At 41.4% G+C, this 16,941-nt stretch overlaps 1 protein-coding gene across 10 annotated transcripts in view; it reads right to left on the bottom strand.

Annotated features, from left to right (window-relative positions):
* GIT2 (GIT ArfGAP 2) overlaps positions 1 to 16,941 on the bottom strand; it is a 48,994-nt gene that overhangs the window by 13,408 nt on the left and 18,645 nt on the right. For 4 of the 10 annotated variants that reach the window (XR_012914259.1, XM_012756598.2, XM_012756602.2 and 1 more), the window contains exons 10-15: positions 13,359 to 13,431; positions 13,010 to 13,107; positions 11,387 to 11,498; positions 7,900 to 8,042; positions 5,777 to 5,926; positions 1,523 to 1,771 (exon numbers count right to left, since the gene is read on the bottom strand). Coding sequence is in view for 9 of the 10 variants with exons in the window: in XM_012756598.2 (XP_012612052.2) it covers positions 1,523 to 1,771; positions 5,777 to 5,926; positions 7,900 to 8,042; positions 11,387 to 11,498; positions 13,010 to 13,107; positions 13,359 to 13,431 (825 nt within the window). In the remaining variant the exon portion in view is untranslated. Of the gene's footprint in view, positions 1 to 1,522; positions 3,103 to 5,776; positions 5,927 to 7,899; positions 8,043 to 11,386; positions 11,499 to 13,009; positions 13,108 to 13,358; positions 13,432 to 16,941 lie in introns of those variants that run through there. The other 6 variants (XM_075996625.1, XM_012756608.2, XM_012756604.2 and 3 more) reach the window with 4 other exon arrangements.

Genomic DNA, 16,941 nt, shown 5'->3' with positions numbered 1-16,941 from the left:
CTTAGTGATGGCTGGTGACAGATCCCCAGAGATGTTTAAACCCTTAGTGAAATACCTCCCAGAAATTGCTCTGAGTTTAATAAGGCTACTTTTCCATACAGGAAAAGATAATACCTAGCATAATTTGTCAAATTTACCAATAGTTTTTTTAATGGATAGCCTAAAGTGAACATTTGTTTTTTAATCAGGACTGACAATATGAAATAAGAAACTATACAAATGATTGTAAGTTGGTATACATTATTAATCTAATTTTTAGTATAATAATATAGCTTTTGCAATAGTATGACATCCTTATATGCTAAATTTTTCTAAAATAAAAAAGTATACTGTAAAAACTAACAAAGGTTGCTTGTCTTAAATTCTGTTTTCAGTTACATAAAAATAAGATTCTTAATTTAGTTCAATGGCATTCTCATTATACCAAATGTATCAAATCAATTGCCTCAGAATGTTAAACCCAAACAACTTAAAAAGAAGTTGAGATAATGGATTCCCAATTATTATACAATATAACAACACTGTAATTTGACTACATAAAAGTTTGACAAAATTAAAGTAGGGTTTAATTTACTAGACCATACCCTTTACTTTGCATTCACCTTGAAAAATTTTTTGAAACGCCTATAAAATTTGACTAAAGTAATAATATCTTTTGACCCTCAAATAGTATTCTCTGGAAAAACACCACATAAAAAAAGTTTAAAATGTCTAACATTTTGTCAAAATATAGACTTTTATAATACATTGATCCAGAAGAAACATAATATTTGAGAACCCGGCAACAATATTTATCCCATTGCAAAATAAGATTGTTAGAACCCTGTGACAGAATATAATCATTGGAATTCAACACTTGTAAGACAGATGGAGAGTATGACATTTCCTTTCCATGAGATGACAAAGCCACACTTCCTGCATGAAGGGGAGGAGGAGGATGCAGAAGCTAACCCAGCAGACACACTGAGTGCACGTGGACAGGCTGCAGAGGCCTGGAGCCTTCCAGACTTGCCTGTGGAACCAGGCCACAGATGCAAGGCCACCTGCTCCAGTGGGAGGAGCTAAAAAGGCATCTTGGATTCTAAGGGCTCCAGTTCATAAAGGGCCACATCTTTGTCACCTCAAAGAAGATGACACTTCTTTCTGCTAGTGACTTTTATAATTTGTTACTATTTTGGGAAGTGAGGGAGGAAAAAGAGAGAAATTTTACCAAAAAAAAAAAAAAAATTCCAATACTGGCTGGTTGGGAAATATATAATGGATACGGGGGAGAAAAAGGGGAGTGGGGGTCGACAAGAGCCAGAATCCTCAACTTGGCTGAAAAACTTTCAGTCCATGGCCCTGTGTGCTTGTGGGAATATCGCAAGCATCTGTAGACATGTTAATACAGCAAACACAATGGCAACTCTCTTAGCCCAATTTGGCAAAGCAGAGGCATGGGGATCTGAAGGTTCCCAAGAGGGCACAGAGGAGTCAGGCTACACAGAGAGCGAACAGGGAAAGCGCCAGAGGTGTTACTTACGTGTGCGGGGAAGGGTTGGAGTCTCGTCCTGCTCTCTTCGGGCCGGCTCGCTTCTCCCATTGGGAGATATGCTTTCTGACCTGATCCCGTCTCGTACATGGACATGGGCCTACTGCCCCGGGCGGACGGACGTCGCTTTAAGGAAGAGTGGTTGGAAGGGTCTGTGTACTCAGAACCAGTTTGCACCTGATATATATTGGTTGTGGCCTGTTTCCTGAGGTTCGAATTTTCACTCTGGAGTGTTTGAAGCTGAAAGAAATGTTTGGCAGTGGGACTGTGTTTTCTTATAGCAAGCAGAAAAAGCAAACACCAAGTCAATGAATACGACTACCAGCTTTAAACAATAAAGATAATAATGGCTAGCTAGGTTGAAAGTAAAAAGCAACTACAAACAAGAACTTTTTCTTCTGGAATGAGTGAAACACAATCAATGCACCTTATCCCATAAGCAAATAGTTTAATTTCTGAATGTGGAAAGTTGCAGTTTGCACTTTTAAAAAACTAAATGTCTAACCACTTAAAACATTTGCCATGGCGGGGCTGGGAAATGTTTGCAGGCAAGCTGTATTCTGGATTATTCTAAGTCTCAAGCAAGAGCTTGAGATCATTAAAACATCACTTAGGGAACCTGCTTTTTCAAATGAGCCCTGAGCAATTTGCAAATGCCAAAAATGACAGCAGACACCATGGAAGCAGCACAAAGATGACTAGAGTTGCTTTGCAAAGCAAGAAAGACAGTGAAGTTCAGCTTATGAAAAATCAGATCAGCTATTGCTTTCCAAAAAGCCAACAAGAAAAATTATGATTAACAGGTTTTTATTACATAATACTCTTGATATTCCAAACAATTCAGCACTTTTTTTTTTTTTAAATAGAGGGAATCGAATCATGGAAGTTTGCTATATTAACATATCACAAAGAAAACGGGAAACCTATGGAACTATGATAACATCTTCATGAGAATGCTCCACGTGGCATGCTGGCTTCCCTTTGGTGATCGATCATCTTTCAGCCAGGGCTGGAATATTTGGCCTTTTTCTCCTTTGGCTTTGTCACCCAAAACACACGACCATGGTGGTGTCAGCTTTGGACACGCTACTCTGTCTGGCACCACCCATTTTAGTTACAGACTGTCACTCGGAGGCCCTGAACGCTCTTTCCATTCCTCACATGCAGGCAGCTTCATGGTGTTTGATGAAATATAATTAAGGGATCAGCAAGGAACCGTGTTACTCCTTAGCATCTGGCATTTTAAACACAATTAGCTGCGTCCATTCTGCACAGCGTCCTTCCCCTCGGGTGCTCCTTCATCTTCTGTGACATTTTATAAGCTGGGTGTGATGTGAGTTCAGCTGGCTACTACTCTTTGACAGAGATTGTAAAATCTGACCAAATTCCCCACCAGTGCCAAGGTTTATGTCCACAAGCAACTGTCTGCACCAGAAGATCATTACTTGCTCAATAGCAAACCCATTCAATGTTGGGAGTTACTTTCAACTTTTATTTAGAAAGCACCGATCTGTGAAAAATACACCAATAGTAGTTGCTCCTCTTCATTAATTTGCATCTTTTCCAAGCAACTGTTAAACGTGAAAGATCAAATACAAATCATGCTACTTTGTCAATTTTCCATATAGAAAAAAAATTTTTTACCTAACTTTGAGATAAAACAAATACATCTCTGCTAAGTAAACAAGTTCCACATACTTTACAAGAACAGCGCCAAACCTCAGTGAAAGTGTGACTTACTGCCTCTTCCTCAGAAAGGCCACTCATTCCTGGTTTCCGTGAAGAGTGAGCCATTATAGAATGACAGATTGCTTCTACACCACCAAGGCTGTTGGGGCATACCTCGTATCTGCAACTCTCTTTCCAGAGAAAGAACAGCTGCAAAGTGCAAAGCAGCCACTGCAAATTCCTACATTCCAGGATACAGACAGGCGTGAGGGGCCTGTCAAAACTATTCTGTAGGGAACCCATGGCTTAGAGTCCCAAGAATGAGGAGCATGACTGATACACGTCCCTCAACAGGGCACTGGTGCATTGGGTCACATGTTTGTCTGTCTATGGAAAGAGCTTCCGTTACAGTTTCTCAGTTAAGTGCTTGAAATCTGAAACTCTATCCTAATAGTTCTCATGCCTCTAAAACATCCAGCCTGGATTTTGTCTGAATGTGTTTTCATGAGCACAAGTTCCTGTTTTCAATTTTTAAAAATGTTAGTACTTTGTATTTAGGGAGATGTCCTCGGATAAATTTTAATGATATTTATCTTAGTAAGAACCAGGCTACACTTTTTTGTGTTTAGAAGGAGTTCAACAGGAAATAAAATGTTACAGATAACTCAATCATTTCCAAAATCAAAAGTATTTCTAAGAATTAAGGGATAATCAACGAGCAAAGGCAATTTCACTCTACATTTCTTTTCTTTTTCTTTTCTTTTTTTTTGAGACAGAGTATCACACTGTTGCCCTGGCTAGAGTGAGTGCCATGGCATCAGCCTAGCTCACAGCAACCTCAAACTCCTGGGCTCAAGCGATTCTTCTGCCTTAGCCTCCCGAGTGCTGGGACTATAGGCATGTACCACCATGCTCAGCTAATTTTTTCTATGTATTTTTAGTTAGTCAATTAATTTTTTTCTATTTTTAGTAGAGACGGGGTCTCGTTCTTGCTCAGGCTGGTTTCAAACTCTTGACCTTGAACAATCCTCCCGCCTCGGCCTCCCAGAGAGCTAGGATTACAGGCATGAGCCACCAAGCTTAAAGAAGCTTAAGACATTTGCTTTCTCTGGTAAGTTCTATAAATATCGAAAGGAGCATTATAGAATTAAAAAATGTGATGTGTAGCAGATTGATATACAATGGCAAAAATCAGCATGTTTCAGAAAAAGTCATCTCAATAAAATTATCGGTCCAATTAATGGGACAAACTACTAATCCACTAAAAAAATATATATTTCAGAAAAAGCAGAGGAAGTGCGAGTCCTGTATATTATGGGGAAGGGGCTCTAGACAGGACTGGGAGGCACAGACCAAGTGTCTGTTTGTTTAAAGCTGACTGATCTTCAGGCTTTCTTGTCCCCTTCGACTACAGGTACTGGAGACATTTATTTCAAAAGGTCTCAAAAAAGATCTAGAGCTCAACTACAAAAGAATCCTAGACCAAACCCCAGGCGAAGGTGCACAGCAACTTACTTCCCTAGGAAGTAGAGGAGCATGTTCCTCCCCTTTTTAGTTCTTTGACCTTTCTTTAGGGAGCAGCATTGAAAAGGATCCAGCCACAAATGAAATGCACCATGTCCTCAGGTCTTGAAAATGATCTGGAAATGCTACTCCTCAAATGACAGCATACAGACAGATCACATAGTTCGCTTTGCTTTTGTTTAAGGGGAGTGTACAAGATCTCATTTTTGAAAAGAACTGAATGATGGGAGCAATACCCACAAAGTCAAGGGCAAAATTTGGAATTTTTCAACTTCTTTTTCTTAGACTTCTCATAAAGAGGTACACATGTAATCCCCCACTTTGGAGTATATCTTGCTGCTATTCTCCTTTTAGGGATTAATGTATTCATATGGTTCTGCTTCTCCAAAGGTCATGAGAAAATGCTGAACAAATGAGATTGTTACTTACTAGTGTCCAGTTCTTGCTAGTACAAACTAAATGTTTTCCCTTATTTACTGAGAACCTACTCTCTGAGGCAGGCCCTGCTCTAGGTTCTGAAGATACCACAGGTAAGTGGCAAGAACCAGTGAAAAGTAAGGCAGGAATGTGGGATAGGGCTACCCGGGTAGAGGTGGGTAATAACTCAGAGTCAAGGTGAACAGGGAGCACCTTGCCTGGTGTGGGTTGGGGCTTGAATGCTGACAGACAGATATACCTGTCCAGGGCTTTAGTCTGCTCTTTCTCCATGGTGTGATTATCCTTTAGAACTAGCAATAGGAAGAATCACATCCAGGTTCCCAGGAAGCACAGAAAAGTGCAAGGGTTATTATAACTGATACAACACTTAACAAATATTGGTTGTCAGATTTCTCCTACTTGGGGAACTTACTCTGGATATATTTCTAATCAAAGCTATTTTATTTCAAATATCCAAACACACCCTGCTTCCAAAAAGACAGCTTGGCCCAAAGATTTCTAGGTCTGTTAGAGTAACTTTTTTTCTTCCCTCTGACCACAAGCATGGTGCCTGGGGTTCTTCCTCATACTATGGGATTAAAGAGTCAACCCTCCTGGCATTTATTAACATGTTACCTTTTTCTGCATAATTCTCAGCTCGTCACTCAAGTTGTTATTCACCTTCATTAGCTGTTGTATCTTGGCCTCAGAAGCCACTAGAGCGTTTTTGACCTCCAAAAATTCCTGTACAGTGACTGGTCCATCTGATAAATCTGAATCTAGGCTCTAAAAATAAATTGGGGAAAATGTTCACAATCTGAGATGACGATAACATTAAAGACTAACAGCTAAAGAATTTCAAATTCTGACCATGCCAGCTGAATTGCAAAGTTAAACCAAATCAAGGCCTCTGAGAGTAATGTAAAACTAAACATAGAAGTAGGGTCACTAAGTAATATTTCAACAATTTAAAAGGCAATATTTTCTAGTGGAACAGGCAGTGGGGCTACAAATCTACACTGACAATGACTGTCTAAGGAGGTCTGCCCTATCTTAAAAACCTTTCTCTCTCTCATTTTTCTTTTTTATTCATTCTTTCATTAATTCGTTCATTTCAACATTTTTATTGAGGATTAGGCAATGTTCTATATGCTTGGGATATATCAGAAAAGAGACAAAAATTTCTGCTTCCATGGTGTTTACATCCCAGCAGTATGAGAGAAGGAAAAAATAAAAATAAGTAAATACATAGTATGATCGAAGGTAATTAGTGCTGTGGGAAAAGATAAGATGGAGCAGGGTAGGGGGCTGAGGGGCCGAAGCAGGGGTGAAGGTGGGCTGCGTGTTAATTGGGAGCTGGGGTGAGCTGTGAGTGAGAGGTGAGCAAGAGCCTGGGAGGTGAGGGGATCAGTCAGACAGGTGTGGAGGAAGAACATTCCAGCAGTGACAGAGCTCATCTAGAGGGAGCAGGTGTGCAGGGTGGAGGACAGAGGAGGCCAGGCTGTCACAGGAATGACCTTGGCTTTCACTGAGGGAATAGGGCAGCTTCCAGGGAGTCTCTGCAGGGGCGTCCCCTGCATCTGCCAATGGCACCATCACTTTCACAGTCATGCGAGCCAGAAAACTCTGGACACATCCTCTAGAAGTCTATCTCCCCACTTCAACCCTCCAACTTACTGCCAAGATTTTTCTGTTCTACCTTCTCATTCCTCCATTCTCATATGCTTGCTAAGCCCCTCTGTGGGCTAGTCCCAGGGACCAGCAGAGTATGGATCGCCCAGGGCCTGCCACCCTCTCCCTGGGCTCACACTCTGGTGCCAACGTCTTTCTCTCACCTGGGCCTTCCTAGCCTAGGCCCTGAGGTGGCCTGTGTCAGCTCCTGTTTGGGCTTCCTCAGGAGTACCCTAACTGGGTTCCCACTCTCTGACCCACCAGAACAGTCCTCTGCAGATATAGCTCTGGCCTCTGCCCTCCTGCCCTGCCTAAAGCTTCCTGGGCTCTGCATGGCCCACAAGGCCCAGGCTCTTCAGTCTGGCGTCATGTTCCTCTACTGAAGCTCTGAGTTCCACCCCTTTTAGGCAGTCCCTATGTCCCTCGTATGGCCAGCTTTGCCCCCAGACGTGCAGGTTTCACTCTATGCCTACACTGCCCTTCCCTGCTTGCTCTACATGCCGCCTCCCATGTGCAGGTTTCACTCTATGCCTACACTGCCCTTCCCTGCTTGCTCTACATGCCGCCTCCCATGTGTCCGTTATGGCACGCCCTAAGGGCCAGCCCATTTGCAAAGCCTGTCCTGATTCAGCAACAAGTCCTCCCTCCTCTCTCTCCCTCAGCCTCTGGTTGGGCTTCACATGACACGTATCACTTTGTGCCTTTCTCTTGCAAGTGTCTCTCTGCTGGGCGGTGACTCCCCACAAGAAAGCGACTAAGGGACTAAGCCTTGTTCAGGAGAGTAGTATCCAGAGAAGGCACTCAGTAAACATTTGTTGACTGAATAGAGCACACCAGTCACTCCTCACAAGTTTTATAAAGTCACGACTGCAGCGGGGCTGTGACTCAGGGACAAAGGATCCCCTATTTAAAAACCATTTACCTTGTTTCACCCCTGCTTGGCCCGAGCTAGTAATAAACCCAACCTTACCTCCACAGCACCTTTCGTAGGGCTAGCCCTCATGTGACTGACAAACAAGGCAACTGTGCAGGAGAAAGATTTTTAAAAGAAACACATTTGCACTTCTTTGTGAAGTGTGTCCTCTCACCTTCTGCCGGTTTGCTTTGCTTGCAGTGGTTTCCAAGTCCGTGTCTTCGTCTGAGGCCACGCTGTCATAGTCTGGCTGGTCATTGTCTTGACTCTCAATACTGTGCTGGTGACTGACTGTTTTCAGTATGAGCTCCACGTTGTCTGTCAATAGAAGCAAATAACTTTACTTCAGGATTAAAACATCTTTTTTTCTTCCAAAAAACGATTGGAAGGATTTTTTGGTTTACTGAAAGATGATGATGGAAATAGCAATGTTATTTTCACACCAATACAGGGATAACAGAAGTTTTCCATCAGACAGTGGCATAGACAGATTCTAGCATTTCTCTCATCTACCTGCCAAATATGGACAAATTAAGAAGATGGCTTAGGAAAGAGCTTCTCACAGTAAGGAGGCAGGCTCCCAGTTTCTATAGACAGAGCACACCTAAGATTACCAAGATAAAGCTATAACTAATAAGATAAACTGTAATTTGATTAATACCTGTAACTTGCTTATAAGGTAATGTCAAGTCAAAACAGAAAGCAAATTGTTAAAACCGGAGCCTAGAAACTAGGTGTTCAAAGAATAGGAACATTGGCATTTAGTCACCTGAATCCTAGAGACAGAGTGAGAGACAGAAAGAGAGGAGACCAGAATAAATCCAAAGGATACACATTTATGTCATTAGGAGTGTCTATTTCATAGGGGAAAAGGGAGGATTCTACAAGCTCTAACATATTTTGAATAAAAGATTTCACAAACTACCTAAGTCTCTCCAATTTCTTTCAGGAAACTCAAGCTAACCTCTGATTTCTAAAATTGTTTCCTAGATATCTTGATGGATGATATCTGGGTGATGAAATATGGTTACTTAAAAGGATTAGGTCCTATTTTAACTTTTAAAATTAATATTTAAAAACATAAATATAAGCCGGGCACGGTGGCTCACGCCTGTAATCCTAGCACTCTGGGAGGCTGAGGTGGGCGGATTGCTCGAGGTCAAGAGTTCAAAACCAGCCTGAGCAAGAGCAAGACCCCATCTCCACTATAAATAGAAAGAAATTAATTGGCCAACTAATATATATAGAAGATTAGCCGGGCATGGTGGCGCATGCCTGTAGTCCCAGCTACTCGGGAGGCTGAGGCAGAAGGATTGCTTGAGCCCAGGAGTTTGAGGTTGCTGTGAGCTAGGCTGACGCCACGGCACTCACTCTAGCCTGGTCAACAAGCGAGACTCTGTCTCAAAAAAAAAACACACAAAAACATAAATATAATGATTACAGAAGTAACAAAGATTCAATATAGAAAATTTGGAAACTAATGAACAAGGAAGACAGAGTAAGAACAAGGAAGATAGGATTCATGTTGATCTATTTCTTTCTAGTCTTTTTTAAAGCACATATACACACACACAGTCAATTCTTGTTATTCTTAGTAGTTATGTTCTAAAAAGTTGCTGTGAAGACTTAGTTAGCACCATATCAGTGCTCCTGGGAAAATACAGGGTTAGGTTCCTGAGGGCCTCCGGTCAGATTTTCATCAACCAATCAATACGTAACCTTGTTTTATGTGTGTTTCTGTTTAAAGACACCTTATTTAGTATATATTGTGGATTCATTAACATTGAACTCATGGTCAACATGAGTTGACCTGAATGATGCCTATCGTTCTAAATCATGCCTGAACAATGCTTATCGAACGTACGTTTTCTGCACAGGACACGTCACAGCCTTCTTGCACTCAGAACACTAGACAGCACTTCAGTCCTACACTTGGGGCCGTTTTAAAACAGTTAAATCACCAACAGAAAGCACAAAAATGTGAAAAACATGGCACTAAATAGACCAGGAAAAGGACACACTTTTATAGAATGAGTACTGAAATAAGGGGCAGAGAATCACCTTGTTCAATTTCACCTAGAAACGTTGTGTTATGGGTGACTCAAATTTTTTGCCATTCTGCACAAGACTAAGAATGACCTTGGAAGTGCTTTTAGTATTAATTTTGGGATTACAATAAATTTTAGCAAGTAGATGAATCTGCAAATATGGAACGTGCAGATGAGGATCAATTTTGTATTTATACTTATATGTGGCATGATCACTTGTATACAAGTGTATGTATGTGTATATATATGTTTTCCTTACAAAACCGGGATTTTATAATAAACGGTTAAAAAAATCATTACTTTATCCCATATCATTGCATATTCTCTGAAAAAGATGCGTACCATTTAAATATGTGACGAATTATTCCTCTATTATTTAGTTGTTTCTAATGTTTTTTACTGTTATACATAACATGCATATAACATCTTTGATTATTTCCCTTCAGTTAACCCCTAGGAATGGAACTATCAAATCAAAGAATAGGTACATTTGGAGAATTCAAATTTATGCAAAGACTCTTGTCACTGAGCCTTCACAAAATTTAATAAACCTTTTCAGAACTTCCTTATTTCTGGCTGAACTGATAAAAATCAGACTCCTGAACAGGCAAGAGGAAAGAATAAACTGGTGTTGGTCAATGACTACTGTCTTTGAGGAACGTGATACTGACTGAAAGCTCAATTTTTATGGTACATATTAATTTTGTTTAAATGTTTTTCAATAAAAAAGTATGGTTTCTATAACTAGAAAAAAAGCATAAGGATACAGTAACAGGGGTGGAGAAGAAGTACATTCTTAAGCGTACAGATAGGACCCTGAGTACTGACCTAGACTCAACAGGGCACCTCTGAGACAGATCCCCAGTGCTCTGTTTATAATTTTATTTTATTTTTTTGAGACAGAGTCTCACTCTGTTACCCAAGCTAGAGTGCCGTGGTATTGGCCTAGCTCACAGCAACCTCAAACTCCTGGGCTCAAGCAATCCTCCTGCCTCAGCCTCCCGAGTAGCTGGGACTACAGGCATGTGCCACCATACGCAACTAATTTTTTCTATATATATTTTTAGTTGGCCAATTAATTTCTTTCTATTTTTAGTAGAGACGGGATCTTGCTCTCACTTATGCTGGTTTCGAACTCCTGACCTTGAGCGATCCACCTGCCTCGGCCTCCCAGAGTGCTAGGATTACAGGCATGAGCCACCATGCCTGGCCTGTTTATAATTTTAAATCACAATAATTCTCACTGTAGACATTTGAAGTATACAGCAACAGCAGGGGAGATGCCCTTTCAATCAAGAGTTCATTTTCTTACACTCTTTAACAAGATCTAAGTCAGACTTCTGGGTTAATTAAGACTTCTGGTATGCAATCTTATAGGGAAGGTAAGTGACTCAAAAGGAAAAAAAAAATCATACAGAAAATAAACCTAAAATATTGTTAATTTACCAGGGTTCAAACAAGCAAACTTTGCATATAATGTACCACCAATAAAATTTACAGGACTTTAAGCTGCTGTGCTGTTGACTGCTTTAATTAGTTTATAACTGTAAATTTAACATGTGTGGCAAGTTTAGAAGGCCAAAAAAGCAAACATGTAGAGGTTTAAGCAGTTACCTTTAGAACTAGAGAGAGGGCTGCCTTGCTGTCTCCTCTTGGCATCACTGAGAATGTCGATGACGAGCGTGGCAAACTCATGGGCATTGAACCGAGCTAATTTCTGCCTGCCCTGAGGGTGAGAAAATAATTAGAAATATTCCTCAATGTAAAAACACAAACATAAACAGCCACACAAAACTAGTTAGACCTCTCCAAAGACCTTCCAACATGATCAAAGTATAGTCATAACAGCCATAATTGAATCAAACTGCAATGTTTTCCATATGAACAGTTTAAAATCATTTATATAAGAGAACTTCATAACATTCAAGTTCTTACAATACATACTTATTTTTGTGAGCAAAAATAAAATAGTTCACCTTAATGTTTTTCATCTCTATGGATTCAGTGCTGAAGTAAATTCAGTAATGAAAATTAATTTGGAGGGAAATTTTTAAATTTCAAGAAGTTACACTCTAGATGTGGCTATATCCTTATATATAGCCATTAATCATAAAGACTAAAACACCTTCCTACTTTACTCCACAGTTCTCCTCTTGATGGGTGCTTAGCCTGTTTTTAAAGTTCTGTGATTATATACAGTGCTTTGATGAAAATTACTGTGCAGAAATCTATTTTTATTAAAGCATATTCCCAAATGAGAAACTCCTGTGTAAAGGGATGTACTTAAGTTTGAGGTTCTGAAACTGGTAAACAAATGGCTTTTCTGAAGTCTATGGCAACTTTAATTTGTCTTATCTGTACCATGAGAAAACCCAGCTTCCTACATCTTTACCAGCTTGAAATATCCTTTACTACTTATCAGCATGATTGAAGAAACTTTCACTAATGCTTTTAGGTTGCTTTGATTACTAATAAGGTTAAACATTTCTTCACACTTGTAAATGATTTATATTTCTTCTGTGAATTATTTTATATTCTTTCCTAGTCATCTATTTATATCTATTGCTTTTCTTATCATTTTGTGATTTGTTTGTGTATATAAAAGATATTAGCCCTCCTCCAACAGGGTCTTATTCTGTTGTCTGGTTTAAAGTGCAGTGGTGTCATCATAGCTCGCCGCAATCTCAAACACCCAGGCTCAAGTGATCCTCCTGCCTCCGCCTGTAATTTTTTTTTTTTTTTTTTGAGACAGAGTCTCACTTTGTTGCCCAGGCTAGAGTGAGCGCCGTGGCATCAGCCTATGCCCGTAGTCCCAGCACTCGGGAGGCTGAAGCAGGATTGCTTGAGCCCAGGAGTTTGAGGTTGCTGTGAGCTAGGCTGATGCCACGGTGCTCACTCTAGCCTGGGCAACAAAGTGAGACTCTGTCTCAAAAAAAAAAAAAAAAAAAAAAAAAAAAAGCACTAAACAAATAGCTGGAACTACCAGCATAGCCACCTCACTCGGCTGATTTTCCAGCTCAGGCTGGTCTCAAACTCCTGGCCTCAAGCAATCCTCCTGCCTCAGCCTCCCAAAGTGCTACGATTATAGGAAGGAGCCACTGCATCTGGCCCCAAGATGTTAAATTTTAATCAGTCAAAAAACATAAAACACTCGTCCTGGGAAAATGAAATACCATAACATCAGCCATTCCCCCAACACCACTATAATACTAGTTATTTTCAAACTGAGCCACTTGCCTGGTTTCGTGTTGATGAGTACTCAGGATTGACCGGAAGAAAGGGGACGACGGTTGTCTCGGTGACCAGGGTGCTGTGGTTTTGCGTGGCAAGCCAGACTAGCCAGAGGAAAGAGCCAGAGACAGAATCTCATCACACCGGTGTGCCGCTGCTCCTCAGAGAGGCACGGCTCACGCGTTACTAGGGAGACTTGGGGAAGCACACTCTGAAGCCAGCACACGCAAAGGTACATGTGGACACACGCGTTATCAGGACAGGAAAAATTGGGCTAGTAAGACACTGAGGCTGGCAGCTTGACACTGCCCACTGATAACAGAAGCTTATTAGATAAAGCCACATGTTAAGTCACCTGCATCAGTCTCTCGCCTGTCAACTTCATCGTACACATCCATGGCAAGTTCTTCAAACAAATGATTACTTAGCTGAAAGTAAAAAATATCAGGAACACAAGGGACAACGATTAACACCAGGAGGACGAGAGGGGGCTGCGACTTAGTCACCCTTTTATCTCCAATGTCTATCCAAAGCCAGTGCTTAGGAAGTACCCGCTGATAAACAGACAAAACATTTCAAAAATCATACAGAGCCTCTAGAAACATGTGCCACCTATAGCAGCCTCACTACTTTATGACTCGAAGACAGAGCCTACTGAGGAGGTAAGAGGTATCTAAAGTGCATCATCTCAAAAGCAGGTTCCAACTCTCTACTCTTCTTTTGGTATCACCCTGGACAGTGTTAGCCCGTTTCCCAACACGTAAGGGATTCTAAATCCTGGGCGGAATAAAGGAATGAAACCATGCCATTTTTAGAGGATAAAATGTGCTGTTGTACAAACATACAACCCAGACCTCGGCTGCGTTTCTTTGCTATCTTTCTCAGTAGCAGGCCTTCAACTTCCAGGAGAACGGAGCTTCCCTAACAGAGCGCGGCCTGACTCATCAGTACACTGTGTGGCATCAGCTCACAAAACAATCCCAGCACAGGCTCAAGTGCCTGCCTGGCCATGGCCCGGCACGGGGAGGGGAGGACAAGTTCTCCCAGCCTGGATAGGGTGAAGCCCCTGCCAGAATGGCTCTGGCTCCCTCTGCCCTCTTTGCCTCGTGAAACTCACCCTGAGACTTTGACAATTGTGACTTTTCAACTGCTTCCCTGCTTTATGAGGGCAGATGCAGAATTTGGTGTATTCCCTACCTGTTCCTTAAGGCCGCAAACAGTGCCTCACACTCAGGAAGGGCTCAGGAAACAGCTACTCACAGACTGACCAGAAGGTATTTTATGCAGCAATTAAAAACACTGGCTACCCAAGCCTCACAGGAACATCGTTGAAATACGTACAATATATTGTTGGATGGAAAAAGCAGGATATAAAATGCTACAATTATGATGTTCAGTTAAAAAAAAATACATGCATATGAAATAAGAACTGAAAGAAATGTAGCAAAATACTGAGCCTGACTACATTAAGAGTAAGTATAGTGATGTGGCATGGTTCCCCTGATCTATTTTCCAAATTTTCTCTAGTGTGGTCACATTCCATTTATAAATAAAAATAAACCCCGAGAGCCGGCTGCCAGATAAGATGATGAACTGGGAGCCTCAACTTGCTTCATAAATATCCAGGTTTTTCCCCTAAGGGACTACATGCTAATGTTATTATTACTAACAACAACTATAATAATGGCCAGCGCTGACTAAGGGCTTATATCCCAGGCATTGTGCTAATAGTGCTAACGTTATCATATTTCTTATAACACCTCTATGAAGACAGGAATTACTACGGTCCCATTTTACAGACAAGGAAATTGAGGCATAGAGTTAGTAGCCTGCCTGAAGTCACAAAGCTAGTTAAGTGACAGACCTGAGATCCAAGTTTAAGTCTCTCAAAATGTTAACATTTACTAATTCAATGAATACATTAGCTTTTGTCATATTTCTCTCAGTTCTTCATGAGGGGAGGGGGGAGGAGACAGAAGATGCAGCAATGATAAGAACAGCCACCTGTGAGGCCACAGGGTGGGGGCCAACACGTTACAGTGGCAGCTCACCCCTACTGAGCCGGACTGGTCTGATCTGCAGACCCTGCTCTACCTCGATCCCTTTTCTGGGAGAAGACACCAAGGCACAGGGAGGCTAAGAAGCTTGGCAGGGCCGGGATGTGTACTGACCAGTCCGATCCAGAGCCCAGGTTCTTGAGAGCTGTGCTGTACTTTGTCCCAGACATTTATTTAATGCCTGCCACATGCTGGAGATATTACAGACACAATCTCAGTTTTCATGCAGCTTCTAGCCTAGCAAATGTAGGACAGGCAAACGGAACCTGGGTTTTTATCTAGCTTTGAATTACTGGTAATAAAAAATTACTTATAGATTAAGAGTGATTAAAAGGAAATCATACAATAGTTAGTGCTCTCTGACTCCAAAGCTTATCTTAATCACCTTACTGCATGACTTCCTTAATTTAAGAAAGGCAATAAAACACAGACACACAAAACTGTAGGTACAGAACACAGAGACACCAAACAAATTGTATAAAACACATTTATTTCATAATACAGTTAAATACTAGTATGGATAAATTCATTTGATGTAATACTTAATACTCAATAGCATATATGAAGTTCTAGTAAAGGATCTTCCGTGAAGAGGAGATGAGGAGAAAGTCATAACTTAGGGAAGCTGCGATTTCAGAGTCAAGCTTTGGGAAAGCTTCTACCTACAATGTGAAGGTGGTCAGAGCTCAGCCCCTTGAATGGTCAGAGGGATGGATGCTGGGAAAGGCAAATGCTGCAGGCAAAAGAGGGATCCTGGAAGAAGACTTGAATGTGGCAGCTCTTGGCCTCAGAGAGTGTAAATGCATAAAGATAAAGACACACACACACACACACACACACACACACACACACACACACACACGGAACCAGATGGGAAGCAGGGCAAGCTCTGAAAGGTGAGAGTTGAATGACACCCTTAAAGGTTATGAAAAGTTAAGAGTCTTGATTCTTGCTCAGAGAGCAAGGAGAATAGCTAAGGAGTGTAAGCTGGTGGTTAAAATGGCTGGGAAGTGCCTGGTGAGGTGTAATTTGAGTGAATAGACAAAGAGAAATTGTCCCCAGAGAAGCAGATTTCCCGGGCCCCTGACCACAGTTAAGGTGGGCAGGCTGGAAAGAAAGATGTAGACTAACGGGAGGCCCTGGCCTGCAGAGTGGGCAAACTCTGAGCACACATGTGGGCCAGGACCACCAGTTTTAAAAGCATTAACTTAAAAATGTCTGACGAATTGCACGGATGGGCAAGAGAATTACAACTGTGGCTGGATCCCAAATAGCAGTGAAGGAATCTATAGGATTCACTACCATTCCAAAATCAGCTTTTATCACTCTCTAGCATCCTCTGTGGCCATAGGAAGTAACCCCAAGGAAGTGTGCCCCACTTATGCATCACACTGAGAGAAACAACTTCCTAACATGAAAGGCACAGTCTTTGCTTTTAACATGGCAGAGAAAAATGGGATTATTTGAAGCAGAGCCAAATTGGATATACTAAACTTTAAAAAAAAAAGAGAGAGATAGTGTCTTGCTCTGTTGCCCAGGCTGGAGTGCAGTGGTGTGATCAGAGCTCACTGCAGATTTGAACTCCTGGGCTCAAGGGATCCCCCTGCCTTAGCCTCCTGAGTAACTGGCACTACAGGTGCGTGCTACCATGCCCGGTTAATTTTTAAATTTTCATTTCTGTGGAGATGGGGGTCTCGCTATTGTCCAGGCTAGTCGTGAACTTCTGGTCTCAAGGGATCCTTCTACTTTGGCCTCCCAAAGGTGGATGTACTAAACTTAACAGTGCCTTTGGTCTTCATTGCTATATATTCAATGGTCTGCTTCTAATTTAACAACATCTAAAGGTATGAAATAATGTCATCTGACACAACAGGTAACTTG

Source organism: Microcebus murinus, chromosome 22 (genome assembly GCF_040939455.1).
Source record: "Microcebus murinus isolate Inina chromosome 22, M.murinus_Inina_mat1.0, whole genome shotgun sequence".
NCBI lineage: Eukaryota > Metazoa > Chordata > Mammalia > Primates > Cheirogaleidae > Microcebus > Microcebus murinus.
This window is presented reverse-complemented; position numbering and strand designations above follow the sequence as displayed.